This window comes from Colias croceus, chromosome 28, assembly GCF_905220415.1.
Source record: "Colias croceus chromosome 28, ilColCroc2.1".
Lineage (NCBI taxonomy): Eukaryota > Metazoa > Arthropoda > Insecta > Lepidoptera > Pieridae > Colias > Colias croceus.
In genome coordinates, this window is record NC_059564.1 from 3129509 (window position 1) to 3147266 (window position 17758).

Sequence of the window (17758 nt, forward strand, 5' to 3'; positions counted from 1 at the left end):
GGCTGCTTATTTTGATAGAAGAAAGATGGTTTCATTCATTTTGATGTCATCTATACTATATTTTTAATATTATAAAGCCGAAAATTTTGTTTGTTTGAACGCGCTAATCTCAGGAAATACTGGTCCGATTTGAAAAGTTCTAGAGGTAGGCTATAGGGCATAGGCGCTATCACGCTATCACGCTAAGACCAATAGGGGGCAACTGTTAATGTTAGAAAATATTTTACAATATACAAATTTCACATATTATTATTTCAAAATACAAATACAACAAATACCTATAGAAAATAAGGTCGTAGGTCTTTAAAAGTGAAATTACAAAACTCTTTGTTAGCCAAGCACGTCTTAGATAGTGAATTTTATGATATATTTGTACGTGACAGTTTCGTTATAACACGTACGCTAACTGTATATAAATAATACAATGTATGTGACAGTGGCAAAAACTGCAGGTCATTGTAGTAAACTAGATGTGCCACGCCGTTTAACCTGCATTGCTCGGCTCCTGTTGGTCTGAGCATGATGATATATAGCCTATAGCCTTCCTCGATAAATGGGCTATCTAACACCGAAAAAAATTTTCAAATCGGTCCAGTAACTAGTTCCTAAGTTTAGCGCATTCAAATTTCAAACAAACAAATTCTTCAGCTTTATATCTTCTCTCATGCCACAATCCGATCAATCACTGAACGCATAACGTCACTGAAGCGTCAAATGAAAGCCAACAATTTTGCACACTTTTACTGTTACTTTTTATCCACTTTCTCACCAACTAGACGGTTAATTGCTATGTTTATGTTGTATATGGTGTTTTGAGCAAATATTATTGTGAATGAATAAGTTGATACAGCTGTTTTCTATGCACTAGGTACTAAAAAAAACATAAACAAATCTCTAAAAATTAAACTTGAATTATCACTGAACTAAATTGGAAATATAAATTTTTAAAGAATAGAAATAAATCGATCACGAGCTGAGATTCGAATATATCATCAATACTAATAAATTACGTTTTCTAATAAATTAAGTTTTTTACAAAACCGTCGAGAACGAGTAAGCCAAGCGAAAAAGTCTCAATGTCTACTGATAACTGTTATATTCTCTCAATATTTATTAATAAATTGTGATAAACACAGATTAACTTAAAGAACTTAAAAATGGATGATAATCCTATGAATGCATTTACTTATCTAACATATACCTCTTAAAACCAAAAGTATTACAAGAATACACTGAAAAATCGGTCAGTCGATCAGCTCTAATAATGCGTTATCCGTGGGTTTTCTATGTTAAGGAGCGGCCCCGCCCTGCCTCTTCCGCTCGTCAGATCTTTAACGTCGAAAAGAAGTACTATGTACTATAACAATTGCGATATATAGAGATATTCATAATAGATAGAAAGACTATTTGTGAAAGTATTTCTAGCTTTAATAACAAACTACCTGTGTCCCGCGGTTTCTCTCGCAGACGAGCCCGCTAGCCGCTAGTATGTGTGTGATATAATAACCTATATTACTCTAAAGTTTCATCCAAATCGGTCCAGTAGGTATTTCGTGAAATAGTAACAAACATACACCCTTACACATACGCACGCATCACGTTATGTTAGGGTATAGATCGATGAAGTCAAGGGAATATAAATGATGCTCTAATTGTCTTTAATTTTTTATCTTGATTTTGTATACTTCCATTATAAACTGTAACTTCCATATGGGAACACATGTCCTGAAATAAAACAATTGTATTTATTTATTATTTATTTATTTACATACACCCTTCCTAATTATCGCATTTATTAACATTAGTTGTACTAGTTTTGTCTGCGATCTTCTTTTATCATGAGCATATGCAGTCAGTACTATATTTGTTTCCCTTCTAATTGACGTCTATGGCTTAATTAGTTCAAGGTTCCGTAATAACGCACAAATAGTCATAATGTGAGCATGAGTGAATTTCCTCCAAAGGTAAAACACGCCACTGCAGTGAATTCTTGTGAATGTAGAAGTACTTAAAACAGTTTAATAACAATAATTATAAGTATTTGACGTATTGATAATAGTAAACATCCAGACTCATAATCGAACATTAAAAGATCATCAAAAACATCCGAGTCACATTGTTTGAATATTCATGGAAATTAACACCTTATTTCTGGGCAGTAATGTTCAAACTCTATTGTATTGTTCATTAGATAACTCTGCCTAATACATACGTAGGCAGAGTTTTTCTTCGGGCAATTTTAAAAGCTTTTTTAGTTTAGGTTTTTTATTGTATGTTTATTGTGAAATATTAATTATTGTTAAATTATTATTATCTTTAAATTTTTTTTCGTGGAGTGCGATTCGACCCTGTATTTTCGCTTTACCATAGCAAGGCTTTTAGTCATCCAGCCTAAGGAATCGTCTACTCTTTTGCTTTTATGTGCTTATTTTTTAACAAGAATAATAAAAAATTGCAGACACGTGGTAAAAACAAAGCCGACCGCAATGGCGGAGACACCGGAGCTCAAGAGGATAGCTGAGAACACGAAATTACAAAGCAATGTCAAATATCACGCCGACTTCGAGAAGAGCAAGGGCAAGTTTACACAGGTTAGTTTATGTTTGAGTATACCTTTATTGTTATAGTTGTACCTACAACGGATACCTTAATAGTTGTCGTGAGTAAAAAGTAATAAAAAAGTTTATTCAGGTTCAATACAAATACTGTCTTTTGATTAATTTAAACAAACAAAAGTCTACGACCATACAATATCATCATACAAGATACACTGAAGTAGCACATTGATCTATTCTTCTTCCATAATATTGAAGACGTACATATTATACTGGTCTCTCAAACATTTCCATGCTATTTGGCCTAATAGTAACGAAAAATATCCACATTTCCAGGTAGCAGACGACCCCGAAACGCTAAGAATTAAAGCAAACTCGAAAATTATAAGCAACTTCTTATATCACGGGGATCTAGAGAAGAAAGCACAGATGGAGAGACAGAGACAGATCAACGAGAATGGCGAGATTGTTGGTGAGTCAGGATGACACGTAAATCTGGGGATAAGTCACATGTTAATTTGGGGATAGGTCACATGTTAATTTGGGGATAGGTCACATGTTAATTTGAGGATAGGTCACATCTATATTATAAAATTCTGGGGATAAGTCACATATTTACGTGGCATAATCGGGATAAGGTATCTAACACCGAAAGAATTTTTCAAATCGGACCAGTAGTTCCTGAGATTAGCACGTTCAAACAAACAAACTCTGCAGCTCGATAATATTAAATAGTATAGAGTAGTATCATAAAAAAATGCTAGTAAAAAATAGAAGTTTCAAAAAAAAAGACAAATATTATGTACTCATCATTTCACAGATGTGCTAATAAAAATTCAAATTGCACAGTCTCATGTTAGCACTATTTTCACATCATTGTGTGTGGTGTCGGACATTTCATAAAATGGCCGTGGGACGATGTTTTGAAATTCAAATCTTTAATCTAACTAGATACTTTCTTTTATTACGGAGAACAGTTGTTGTTAAACTCATTGTTATGGTGTTTAGAGGATATTTTCATTTATTAAATTAGTTCTTTTTATTCCATATCTAATATTCCCTCATAACTTATGTAAGCATTCTCTTATCATTCCGCTAGTAATCTCAATAACATTTTAATAAGGCTGATGCTTTGATGGTCCAATTCTAAAATCTAAGAAACATACTTACATAAGAATATGTCATAATTAAAAAAAAAACATTCTTTTTTTATTCAGACAATTTAAAAAAAACTTTTTGAATTTATACTTCTTTTGGCGCGATGGAGAAAAATGATGAGAGTGAATTTTTACGATGCGCGCGCACACCGACACCTAAATTTAACAGCATGAAGTTAGTTCTAGGTGGTATGAAAATTGATAACTATGTTCAAGTTATATATTCTAGTATTTTTTTCCATACGCCAAAGAAGTATAACTTCTAACGCGTGTACATAAGTACACACACTCTTTTTTTGTATGAAAATATACCTATTGTTTTGCGATAATTAAATTAAATACTATATCTAATTAGATTACAAGTTTTTATATTCAAAACATTAAATCACGGACTACTGTTATTGTCATAGCTATGTTTGTTTAATGATAATTGCACATGATATAGAGACCAAAATCACTATTCAATCAGAAATTATATATTTTTTATATGAAATATTCAATGTAAAGTTTTCTCTTGAAAAATTTTTGTAACTATATTTTTTTTTTTATTAAAGATAGCCAGGCATTTGACTGCATCCTACCTGATGGTAAGTAGTGATGCAGTCTATGAATGAGCATGCCTGCCTAGAAAGAGCCTATTCACTTTTACCCTGTAACTATATCATAAACTTGATCAATTCCATGGCACTAAGTAGATACGAGTAAAATAGTTAGTGTTTCTTTCTTTCATTCATCACAGTAATAAGACATGTATATTAAGTAAAGCTGGGCTGTGAAGTACTTTTTGTTTATTTTTTAAATTTAGATTAATGAAATAATTTGCCTTTATGAAATTGGTCAATGTTATTACTATTGCAATGTACTTGTTGGGGAAAACGTCGAGATTAAGGTGTTTATAAGAAGCTAGTACGCATAAATATTTCTTGATACTTGATGGGCAAAATGCATTCTTTCAGTTTTACCCAAACTCAGTAGTGCAACTATGTTACAAAAACAACAGTTTAACTATCTATAATTTACTGATGGTAACATGCGTGTGAGAACAAAGAATTCATAAAAAACTTTCTTGAAACAACCTTGTCTATTGATCATTTGATGTATGACTTACAATCCCAACAAAAATTTATTATACAGAGTGTCCCATCGTCGGTATACTAAGCTCAAAGGAGGTTATAGTTTTGCATACGCTGAGTACGTAAAAAATGCTTATAAAATTCCAGACGCATTTTTTTTCAAATAGATGAATTCTTAAAACTCTTTAGGTATTTTTTACGTGGTCAGTGAAGGGACTACAAGTCCCTTCGCGGTTATAATACCGATAGTGGGACACCCTGTATATTTACTTAAAACTCACTAAAATCTCGACGTTCACACCGTAATCACATCACATCCACATCCAGACGTTGCGACGAACGACAATTACCAACACCAAATCGACACATACGCAACAGAAATGCTCAACGCACCAAATCTACCGCCCAAAAACCACTACCAGACGCCCGTACAGACCCAGCAATACACAACCAGACAGGAGGACTATTACAATTATCCGAAATACGATGATTATGCGACACAATCGATGCAGAACCAAAAGATTGGTAGGATTCAAGACTATGACCCCTTGAGCGATGGGCCTAGAGCTCCGCCGAATACGCAAAGGGCGTCATCCACGTTGATATATACGAGCGCGAATGAGAAACGAGGTAAGTTTTTGTTTGTAGGGTAGTCCATAAAACAAATCCTTTATTGCTATAGACATAAAAACAAAAAGTAATAGACAATAAATTTAAAAAAGCAAAAGACGGCCAAATATCGCTAGGTAGCGATCTCTACCAGGCAACCTTGACAGTAAAGGAAATAAATAAAACAAAATGTAGTTGAGCAAAACAAGGCAACTCAAACAAGAGAAACAGAATAAAATATTCAATAATGCACGGTATATTAAAAATTTAGGGTAGTTGGAAAAAATATTTTATATGCTCATTAGTCATCATTTTCTTTGTTATTTGTTATCTTATTTTTATTAACCGTAATAAAAATAATATAACAAATAACAAAGAAAATGAAAAAAAACCGATAGGTATACACAAATAGGTACGCGATTAGAGTATCTATAATATACTACTAAGAGATTTAATCGCGTGCCATCGAGATACCGCTACCCACGGCGGTAGCGGATACCGCTCTAATCTGAATAGGCCTTTAATATTGTTTTATGGACTACACCTATTAAGTTTATACAATACGATACACACTGCTCTTTAAAATATTGAAAGACATTCTATTTTTGTCAATAACATTTTCGATATTTCATAGCACCTGTTCTTATGTTTGGCTATTTTGTGTTTAAATGTTTGTATGTAAATCTGTTAATATTTTTTTACGGTTATGGCGCACCTATGTGTGGTATACAATGTATGTCACGTTTCATTTTCATTTCATCAGACAAAACTCATAATATTAAAATTGTGATCTTACTATATAATTTCAAGATTGATGTCAGTAGAAGAAATTAAAAATTCATTGAATTCAAGAAAAAAATCAGTAATTAAAAAATAAATAAATCATTATTTATTATTGTCTATTTTTACTGGATTAACATTTTCCTCTAAATCTCAAGCAGGCGCTCAACAACAACTGCAACAGTCGCGCCACATCGGCCGAGTGACGGACCTCGATCCGTTGGCCAACGAGCCGCAACAATATCACTCACATCCCCAGCAACAACAACAGCAACAACATTTACATCAACAGCAACAACATTTACATCAACAACAGCAACAACATTTACATCAACAGCAACAACAACAGCAACAGCAACATTTACAGCAACAGCAGCAACAACATTTACAGCAACAGCAGCAACAACATTTGCAGCAACAACAACAGCAACAACATCTGCAGCAACAACATTTACAGCAACAGCAGCATCAACAGCAGCAACAGCCAAGACCCGCTGCTAATCATCCCAATCAGGTACATAAAATCTTTGTCATATTTATAGCATATAATATTATGCCTTATTTACTAAAGTTGATACCTTTAAAAATATGGCTAAATAGCCCAATCGAAGTTGTGGGTTTGATTCCCACCCAGGGAAAATATTTGTGTGATGAACATAGATGTTTATCAGCCATCTGGTTTACATAAAACAAAAAAAAGCTTTTATTTATTTTATTATTAATAGTAAAATTATTTCTATTTCAGCGAGTCTACGTTGCTATGTACGACTATGAAGCGAACGACAGCGATGAAGTAAGTATAAGTATACTTAGCTAAGTTATGAGCATAATCGTATATTTAAGCAAATTTAAAATTCGTAACTGAAAACCTTAGAAGACCTTGTAAATGTAATCGATTTAATCTATATAATAAAATTGAATCGCTAAATATGCAGCGCAAATCTCGAGAACGACTGAACCGATTTCTTTAATTCTTTTTTTATTCCTTGAAGTACGAAGATAGTTATTATTGGAGAGAAAACGTAAACATATACCACGGGCGAAGCCGGGGCGGACCGCTAGTTTTAAATATCACTTATATCACTTTAATTTCACTACGAGATGGCTATCTCTCGCACAATAAGTATTACATGACAATTAATAAATACAAAGAAATAATAAATAACCTATAACCATTATTTTTAGGTATCATTCCGCGAAGGTGACCTTATAGTATCTAACGTGACGTCTATCTACGAGGGCTGGATGACCGGCAAAGTGTTGCGAACAGGTCGTGCTGGGATGTTGCCCGCTAATTACGTGGAACTGACCAATGAAACCCCTAATTAATGGTTATGTCACGTTTAGTTGTGGTTATGGGTGGTTATGCCATGTTTAATTGCGGTTTATGCGTGGTTATGATTACTTGTGGTTATAGCTGGTTAAGACACATTAAATTACATATTCATAATTAAATACGGAAAAACTTAGGTCACAAAAATTTTGAAATTGTAGTTTTACCACGAATAGCTGGATTTATCGTGTAATTATAAAATATACAATTATGTACGTATAATCGGCTTATGTTACATATTCTTTGAGATGCATTATATACTCCATAAACCCGCTATTAAATATGGCAATCTCACTATTTATGTGGCTATGCCACTTGTAATATGGCTATTGTGGTAATGCCACAAATTGTTACATTAACATTGTTATAACATGCCACATTCTTTTACTAATAATAATTCATGCCACATTTTTGTAATTATAAAAATCATTTGTATTGTAATTTAGATTGTCATACTCATTTATTTATGTCAATTTTTGAATGAGTTTTAAACACTTGTACCATTATTTAGTTACGCAATTTAATTCTGTTGTCTTACTCCTTCCCATGTTAATTATTAACTTGTTATTAATGCCACTAATGCCATTTGTTGTAATAGTTGAATTTCATTTGTTGATATGCCACTACGCCATGCCATGTAACTTTGCCACATTGTTAGGCCACTGTTACAATAATTACTAATACAAAATCATGCTTTATAATATAACAATTTGTAATTCTTTTTTTTGTTCTATTTTTCTAAAAAACGAAAAGAATTTGCTGATAGCAAATTAGTTCAGTCATTTCTATTTTCATATTCCATTTAGTTATAAAATAGAAAATTCGACTGATCTTTCAATGTATATTATTAAATAATAATAAAATATATTACGGTTTTGCACAATATAATGCTCTACTTGAATATAATCTATTTGTATGAGAATATATAAGTATTTTTATATCGTATTTATATATTTTATTACCTAAGGGTAATTTAATTGACCAATATTTTGCATTTTATTCTTCCGTACCTATTGACTAAAATAGCAATAATTTTAAAATATTGTAATTAAGCTGAGCTTTTTGTATGTCTGGCTATCTTTTGATACAGAATTGATAAACTATAAAAGTCTGAATATTATAAGACTTACAATAATAAATAAAATTTTATACAAGTTCATTTTAAATGTTTTAAAATTTTGTACGGAAGTTCCACTGTCCGAGACCGACTCACGCTTGACCGGTTTCTTCATTCCAATAAAAGTATTTATTTATTTAAATTATATATGTTACAGTCAAAACCCTTAACCAGTCAATAACCTTACTTGACCAATTTTACCGGTCAATAAGGTTATTGACTGGTTCAGGGGTTTGACTGTAGCATATATATATTTCGTATTAATCCTACTTATTTTTAAATATGCTACTATATTTGAGCTTATATTTTTTACCTGTTTTTTTATCAGGACTGTATATACTTGCTTTTGACTTAATAATTACAAATCGTATCTTATGTTTTTTAATACATATACTTCTTATGTCTAAGTTATGTGATACTTTGAGATTTTATTGGTTCTTATAATTTACTGTACAATATTTGAATAAACTTTTGTCAATTGTTAGTTAGGGGTCATCTTTGAATTACGTCACGCTTTCCTCCCTCCAATATGTATTTTAAAAGATGTATGAAAAACACTCGTTTGAGGTGAAGTCATAGATTTAAATGTATATTTTTTTGTAAATTGCATGTAATCTGTGCATGTAATGTTATAAAATTAAATATAAAAACAACCCTTATCTATATTATCATACTTTCCCATCCCTTCCCCTTTTTGACGTTATTTATGAAAGACCCTTTTGAGATCTGTTCTTAGAAATGTTATTTATTGTCATAATTTTTCCGATAAATTTTCAACACATAATAAAGCGTTTTAAAAATAGCGTGTGCTGTGCACACGTCAGAAGTGAAATTTCTTTGGCAAGATTCAACGATACATACTAAAATCGTCGCCTTACTCCATGACGTGACGATATTGCCATGTCGTGACCTTGAAATTTTACTCTCAACGCGCCTAAAGGAGTTTCACTTTAAGAATTTTTGCAAAAATTGTAAATTACTGCATAATATTTTGAGATTAAAAATACATTCCGTTTTTCACGATTTTAGTTTCAATGCCAATTAGTTCTTATGTTGATTATTTTATGCTTTTTAAATTTTAGTATGGTAAGGTTTTATTTATTTTTTCTCTGCACAATCATGTTGGTAACACTTGTGTTAGGTACCTAGTATTTATTTTATTTTAAGAGCAGTTATTTTTAATTATTTTAATTCATCACAATTTATAGTTTTATTTAACACTGATATGTTGTTACTCATATTTTAATTTGAATTTAAAATGAATAAAATATATCGATAAAATTACTGTTATTTTTTAGAGCATGAAAATTTAATATTTTATGAAGACAAAATGCTTGTGTCTCATATATTCATTATGCAGTCAAAGTATCAGTAATATATAGGAACAAAAATAAAAGTTTAATAATCAGTGTCACATTTTGTTAATTTATATAATATGGTAACAGTATTATAAGAAACGCCGATGTAACAGTGCCTTGTAAAGTTTTAAATATATATATTTCATAAGCAGTTTTTGTTTTATTTCTATTTTGATATGAAAACCCGATTATCTTAAAGACCGACTACTATCTCTATACATTATTATTTTGGGTACATAGTAACAAAAAGAATTAAAGTTGTGTCTGTAAACGTAATATTATATTTGTAAGCAAAAGCTACGAAACTCCATCAGTAAATATTTGAATGAATATTCAGAGAAAGACTGACAAATAAAACTCTGGACCATTGTAATTTACAAAAGATGTATATCAAAACTAAATTTTATCTCTAAAAACAAAACACACACAAAGAAAAAAGAAAGATGATTTTATTATTACCAGTAAGGTAAACATTTAGTTACAATAAAAAATTTTTTAGTTCAAAATATAAAACACTTCTGTAAGGTAATAAAAATAATTTTTACCTTTATAGTTATGTTATCAGTCTCAACTATCGACCATTTTTAATTACCTACCTATCACTAAGGCTTCATTGCATACATGTATTTCACCAATCACCACCTACATCTAATATATAAAAATCAATGCCACTTTTCGTTGTAATTCCATAACTCGAGAACGGCTGAACCGATTTCGATAATTCTTTTTTTATTATATTCCTTGAAGTACGAGGATGGTTCTTATGTAGAGAAAACGTTAATATGTACCACGGGCGAAGCCGGGGCGGACCGCTAGTTTATTTCATAAAAATAAATGCCAAAGTTCCCTAATAATCAATCAGTTCAGGCGTAAGTTGTCGTCGTCGTCGTAAGTCGTCGCGAAGAAGTTACCTTTGGCTTTACCATGGCTCAGCCGTTCGCTCGCGGCAGCACACGCGCTTTCCACGGCCGAGCTACGTCCACAACTAACTGTGTAGGACGTAGGTACCTACGCCTATTGAAAAAGTTTAATTCTTGAAAACTATTTGGACGTTTAGGACAGATTACTTAATAGTTTTGTTTAGTCTTCCACGTCTAAGATTTAAGCCAATAGAAAATAATTAATCAGACTAAACAACTTTTGCTCTAATATATTATTGTGGAAATAAATTCCGAATCTCGAATTAAAATTTAGACTATTTCTTTATAGTTACTGTGGCGACTGGCGATAGGCGCCGTTTATGTACACTATAGGCTTACATTTTCTCGAGTATTTCTGTGAAATTTTACGTCTTTACAAATAAATGTATTTCTGTGTCTTAGTGATTGAAATGTGGACCACTCCGGTCTCCGACTACATTTTAGAAAGCTTTTTAGGCTACGTGTGCTGGGTCTATCTTGAAGAATGAAACGAATATTTACTATTTTCATTCCCTAAAACTTTTCAAAACATTTTAAAGGTAGATAAAATTCAATAAAGGCCGTTTCATTGATACTAGATACAGTAGGTAGATAAATTAATGTAATTACCGAAACAATATTTCATAGTAGTTCAGATGTTAAAATAATATGTTTCAATAGATTGCGTGGGGTTGCTAATCAGGCATTTTTTTAGGTTTCTGTACCAAGTGTCAGTGTGTAAAGCTTATCGTCTTTCAAAAAAAAGTTAAAGTCATATCTTCTCGATTTACAAAAACGTTAACAAGAAAAAATTAGCATCCCCAATATTTATATAAATATTTATATAAATATTTATTTAATTGTTTGTTTATTTATATATATTTTTTTATTTTATTTTTATTTATTTTTTTATAAAATATTGCATCCCCAATATTGTTCTTATTTGTTTATAGATTATTTAAGTATTTATCCAATAACCTCTCTGCTACTTTAAGTCAATGTGTAATATTATCTATTCACTAAGTAAGTATAATTATAATCAAGTATTTATTACAATATTTAATTAAATATATATATATATATATATATATATTTTTTTTTTAATAACTTTTCACTGCAGTTTGAGCAATAATACATCCACTGTCAGCAAGGCATCCTAAGGCAACCACTGAAAATCAGTGTATTGCACTGAGTGGCAGGCCTATTGTGGAATACATTATATTTAAGTTAGATTTAAGTTTCTTGTTTCTTTTTTTTGTATTTTTGGTATGTATCCATAATAAACGTATTTTCATTTTCATTTTCAAATGTTTTTATTATCTATCTAGGCATTCTTATAATCTGCCATTTTTTACTATATTCCTCTGCTCAGGCACCGAAAAATTTTATATTTTTACATAAAAATAAAGCATTGATTATGATTTAGTTATGTTTAAGTTATAGTTAACGTTAATGTCATATTTAACAAACAGTAACGGTGACTTTTACAGTGACAGCGAAATGGGTTGCACCATCGTATTTTTTTAGCAAAGTTTAAGTTATCAGTCTCATCTCCAAGACTAAGTACTTACCACTATGTACCAAGTACTAACCACTATGTACCAAGTACTTACCACTATGTACCAAGTACTTACTACCATGTACTAAGTACTAACCACTATGTACCAAGTACTTACCACTATGTACCAAGTACTTACCACTATGTACCAAGTACTTACCACTATGTACCAAGTACTTACTACCATGTACCAAGTACTTACTACCATGTACCAAGTACTTACCACTATGTACCAAGTACTTACCACTATGTACCAAGTACTTACCACTATGTACCAAGTACTTAACACTATGTACCAAGTACTTACTACCATGTATAGTATGTCAATACTTACCACTATGTACCAAGTACTTACCACTATGTACCAAGTACTTACTACCATGTACCAAGTACTTACTACCATGTACCAAGTACTTACCACTATGTACCAAGTACTTACCACTATGTACCAAGTACTTACCACTATGTACCAAGTACTTAACACTATGTACCAAGTACTTACTACCATGTATAGTATGTTAATACTTACCACTATGTATCAAGTACTTACTACCATGTACCAAGTACTTACCATTATGTAATAAGTACTCACCACTATGTTCCAAGTACTTACCACTATGTACCAAGTACTTACCACTATGTACCAAGTACTTACTAGTTACTACCATGTACCAAGTACTTACTACCATGTACCAAGTACTTACCACTATGTACCAAGTACTTACCACTATGTACCAAGTACTTACCACTATGTACCAAGTACTTACCACTATGTACCAAGTACTTACTACCATGTAACAAGTACTTACTACCATGTACCAAGTACTTACCACTATGTATCAAGTACTTACTACCATGTACCAAGTACTTACCATTATGTAATAAGTACTTACCACTATGTTCCGAGTACTTACCACTATGTACCAAGTACTTACCACTATGTACCAAGTACTTACTAGTTACTACCATGTACCAAGTACTTACTACCATGTACCAAGTACTTACCACTATGTACCAAGTACTTACTTCCATGTACCAAGTACTTACTACCATGTACCAAGTACTTACCAGTTACCACTATGTACTAAGTACTTACCACTATGTACCAAGTACTTACCACTATGTACCAAGTACTTACCACTATGTACCAAGTACTTACTACCATGTACCAAGTACTTACTACCATGTACCAAGTACTTACCACTATGTACCAAGTACTTACCACTATGTACCAAGTACTTACCACTATGTACCAAGTACTTACTACCATGTACCAAGTACTTACCATTATGTAATAAGTACTTACCACTATGTACCAAGTACTTACCACTATGTACCAAGTACTTACCACTATGTACCAAGTACTTACTACCATGTACCAAGTACTTACCACTATGCACCAAGTACTTACCACTATGTACCAAGTACTTACCACTATGTACCAAGTACTTACCACTATGTACCAAGTACTTACCATTATGTATCAAGTACTTACCACTATGTACCAAGTACTTACCACTATGTACCAAGTACTTACCACTATGTACCAAGTACTTACCACTATGTACCAAGTACTTACTACCATGTACCAAGTACTTACCACTATGCACCAAGTACTTACCACTATGTACCAAGTACTTACCACTATGTACCAAGTACTTACCACTATGTACCAAGTACTTACCATTATGTATCAAGTACTTACTACCATGTACCAAGTACTTACCATTATGTACTAAGTACTTACCACTATGTACCAAGTACTTACCACTATATACCAAGTACTTACTAGTTACTACCATGTACCAAGTACTCACCACTATGTACCAAATACTTACCACTATGTACCAAGTACTTACCACTATGTACCAAGTACTTACCACTATGTACCAAGTACTTACCACTATGTACCAAGTACTTACCATTATGTATCAAGTACTTACCACTATGCACCAAGTACTTACCACTATGTACCAAGTACTTACCACTATGTACCAAGTACTTACCACTATGTACCAAGTACTTACTACCATGTACCAAGTACTTACCACTATGTATCAAGTACTTACTACCATGTACCAAGTACTTACCATTATGTAATAAGTACTTACCACTATGTACCAAGTACTTACTTCTATGTATCAAGTACTTACTACCATGTACCAAGTACTTACTACCATGTACCAAGTACTTACCACTATGCACCAAGTACTTACCACTATGTACCAAGTACTTACCACTATGTACCAAGTACTTACCACTATGTACCAAGTACTTACCATTATGTATCAAGTACTTACCACTATGCACCAAGTACTTACCACTATGTACCAAGTACTTACCACTATGTACCAAGTACTTACCACTATGTACCAAGTACTTACCACTATGTACCAAGTACTTACTACCATGTACCAAGTACTTACCACTATGTATCAAGTACTTACTTCCATGTACCAAGTACTTACCATTATGTAATAAGTACTTACCACTATGTACCAAGTACTTACCACTATGTACCAAGTACTTACCACTATGTACCAAGTACTTACTACCATGTACCAAGTACTTACCACTATGCACCAAGTACTTACCACTATGTACCAAGTACTTACCACTATGTACCAAGTACTTACCACTATGTACCAAGTACTTACCACTATGTACCAAGTACTTACCACTATGTACCAAGTACTTACCACTATGTACCAAGTACTTACCATTATGTAATAAGTACTTACCACTGTGTTCCAAGTACTTACTAGTTACTACCATGTACCAAGTACGTACCACTATGTACCAAGTACTTACCACTATGTACCAAGTACTTACCACTATGTACCAAGTACTTACCACTATGTACCAAGTACTTACCATTATGTAATAAGTACTTACCACTGTGTTCCAAGTACTTACCACTATGTACCAAGTACTTACCACTATGTACCAAGTACTTACTAGTTACTACCATGTACCAAGTACTTACTACCATGTACCAAGTACTTACCACTATGTACCAAGTACTTACCACTATGTACCAAGTACTTACCACTATGTACCAAGTACTTACCACTATGTATCAAGTACTAACTACCATGTACCAAGTACTTACTACCATGTACCAAGTACTTACCACTATGTATCAAGTACTTACTACCATGTACCAAGTACTTACCATTATGTAATAAGTACTTACCACTATGTTCCAAGTACTTACCACTATGTACCAAGTACTTACCACTATGTAACAAGTACTTACTAGTTACTACCATGTACCAAGTACTTACTACCATGTACCAAGTACTTACCACTATGTACCAATTACTTACCACTATGTACCAAGTACTTACCACTATGTACCAAGTACTTACTACCATGTACCAAGTACTTACCATTATGTACCAAGTACTTACCACTATGTACCAAGTACTTACCACTATGTATCAAGTACTTACCACTATGTACCAAGTACTTACCACTATGCACCAAGTACTTACCACTATGTACCAAGTACTTACCATTATGTAATAAGTACTTACCACTATGTACCAAGTACTTACCACTATGTACCAAGTACTTACCACTATGTACCAAGTACTTACTACCATGTACCAAGTACTTACCACTATGCACCAAGTACTTACCACTATGTACCAAGTACTTACCACTATGTACCAAGTACTTACCACTATGTACCAAGTTCTTACCACTATGTACCAAGTACTTACCATTATGTATCAAGTACTTACCACTATGTACCAAGTACTTACCACTATGTATCAAGTACTTACCACTATGTACCAAGTACTTACCACTATGTACCAAGTACTTACCATTATGTATCAAGTACTTACCACTATGTACCAAGTACTTACCACTATGTATCAAGTACTTACTACCATGTACCAAGTACTTACCATTATGTACTAAGTACTTACCACTATGTACCAAGTACTTACCACTATGTATCAAGTACTTACTACCATGTACCAAGTACTTACCATTATGTAATAAGTACTTACCACTATGTTCCAAGTACTTACCACTATGTACCAAGTACTTACCACTATGTAACAAGTACTTACTAGTTACTACCATGTACCAAGTACTTACTACCATGTACCAAGTACTTACCACTATGTACCAAGTACTTACCACTATGTACCAAGTACTTACCACTATGTACCAAGTACTTACTACCATGTACCAAGTACTTACCATTATGTACCAAGTACTTACCACTATGTACCAAGTACTTACCACTATGTATCAAGTACTTACCACTATGTACCAAGTACTTACCACTATGCACCAAGTACTTACCACTATGTACCAAGTACTTACCATTATGTAATAAGTACTTACCACTATGTACCAAGTACTTACCACTATGTACCAAGTACTTACCACTATGTACCAAGTACTTACTACCATGTACCAAGTACTTACCACTATGCACCAAGTACTTACCACTATGTACCAAGTACTTACCACTATGTACCAAGTACTTACCACTATGTACCAAGTACTTACCATTATGTATCAAGTACTTACCACTATGTACCAAGTACTTACCACTATGTATCAAGTACTTACTACCATGTACCAAGTACTTACCATTATGTACTAAGTACTTACCACTATGTACCAAGTACTTACTAGTTACTACCATGTACCAAGTACTCACCACTATGTACCAAATACTTACCACTATGTACCAAGTACTTACTAGTTACTACCATGTACCAAGTACTTACCACTATGTACCAAGTACTTACCACTATGTACCAAGTACTTACCACTATGTATCAAGTACTTACTACCATGTACCAAGTACTTACCATTATGTAATAAGTACTTACCACTATGTACCAAGTACTTACCACCATGTACCAAGTACTTACCATTATGTACCAATTCCTTACCACTATGTACCAAGTACTTACCACTATGTACCAAGTAATTACCACGATGTACCAAGTACTTACTACCATGTACCAAGTACTTACCACCATGTACCTTGTACTTACCATTATGTACCAATTACTTACCACTATGTACCAAGTACTTACCACTATGTACCAAGTACTTACTACCATGTACCAAGTACTTACCATTATGTACCAAGTACTTACCACTATGTACCAAGTACTTACCACTATGTACCAAGTACTTACCACTATGTATCAAGTACTTACCGCTATAGTACCTCTATATAAGTGTTATTTCACGTGTGTCGAATGTCACGTGTTGTTTGGCGTGTACTAAGTACCAAGTGTCAAGTACCAAGTACACTTAGTACTTATTACGGACCTAACG

At 32.8% G+C, this 17758-nt stretch overlaps 1 protein-coding gene across 4 annotated transcripts in view; it reads left to right on the forward strand.

Annotated features, from left to right (window-relative positions):
- The window catches only part of LOC123704015 (LIM and SH3 domain protein Lasp), a 28696-nt gene extending 18563 nt beyond the window's left edge, over positions 1 to 10133 (forward strand). The window contains exons 3-8 of one of the 4 annotated variants that reach the window (XM_045652258.1): positions 2459 to 2591; positions 2892 to 3027; positions 5113 to 5415; positions 6333 to 6688; positions 6920 to 6967; positions 7360 to 10133. In XM_045652258.1, the coding sequence (XP_045508214.1) occupies positions 2459 to 2591; positions 2892 to 3027; positions 5113 to 5415; positions 6333 to 6688; positions 6920 to 6967; positions 7360 to 7503 (1120 nt within the window). In that variant the 3' untranslated portion in view covers positions 7504 to 10133. The remainder of the gene's footprint in view (positions 1 to 2458; positions 2592 to 2891; positions 3028 to 5112; positions 5416 to 6332; positions 6689 to 6919; positions 6968 to 7359) is intronic. The other 3 variants (XM_045652259.1, XM_045652260.1, XM_045652261.1) reach the window with 3 other exon arrangements.
- The last annotated feature ends 7625 nt before the right edge of the window (positions 10134 to 17758 follow it).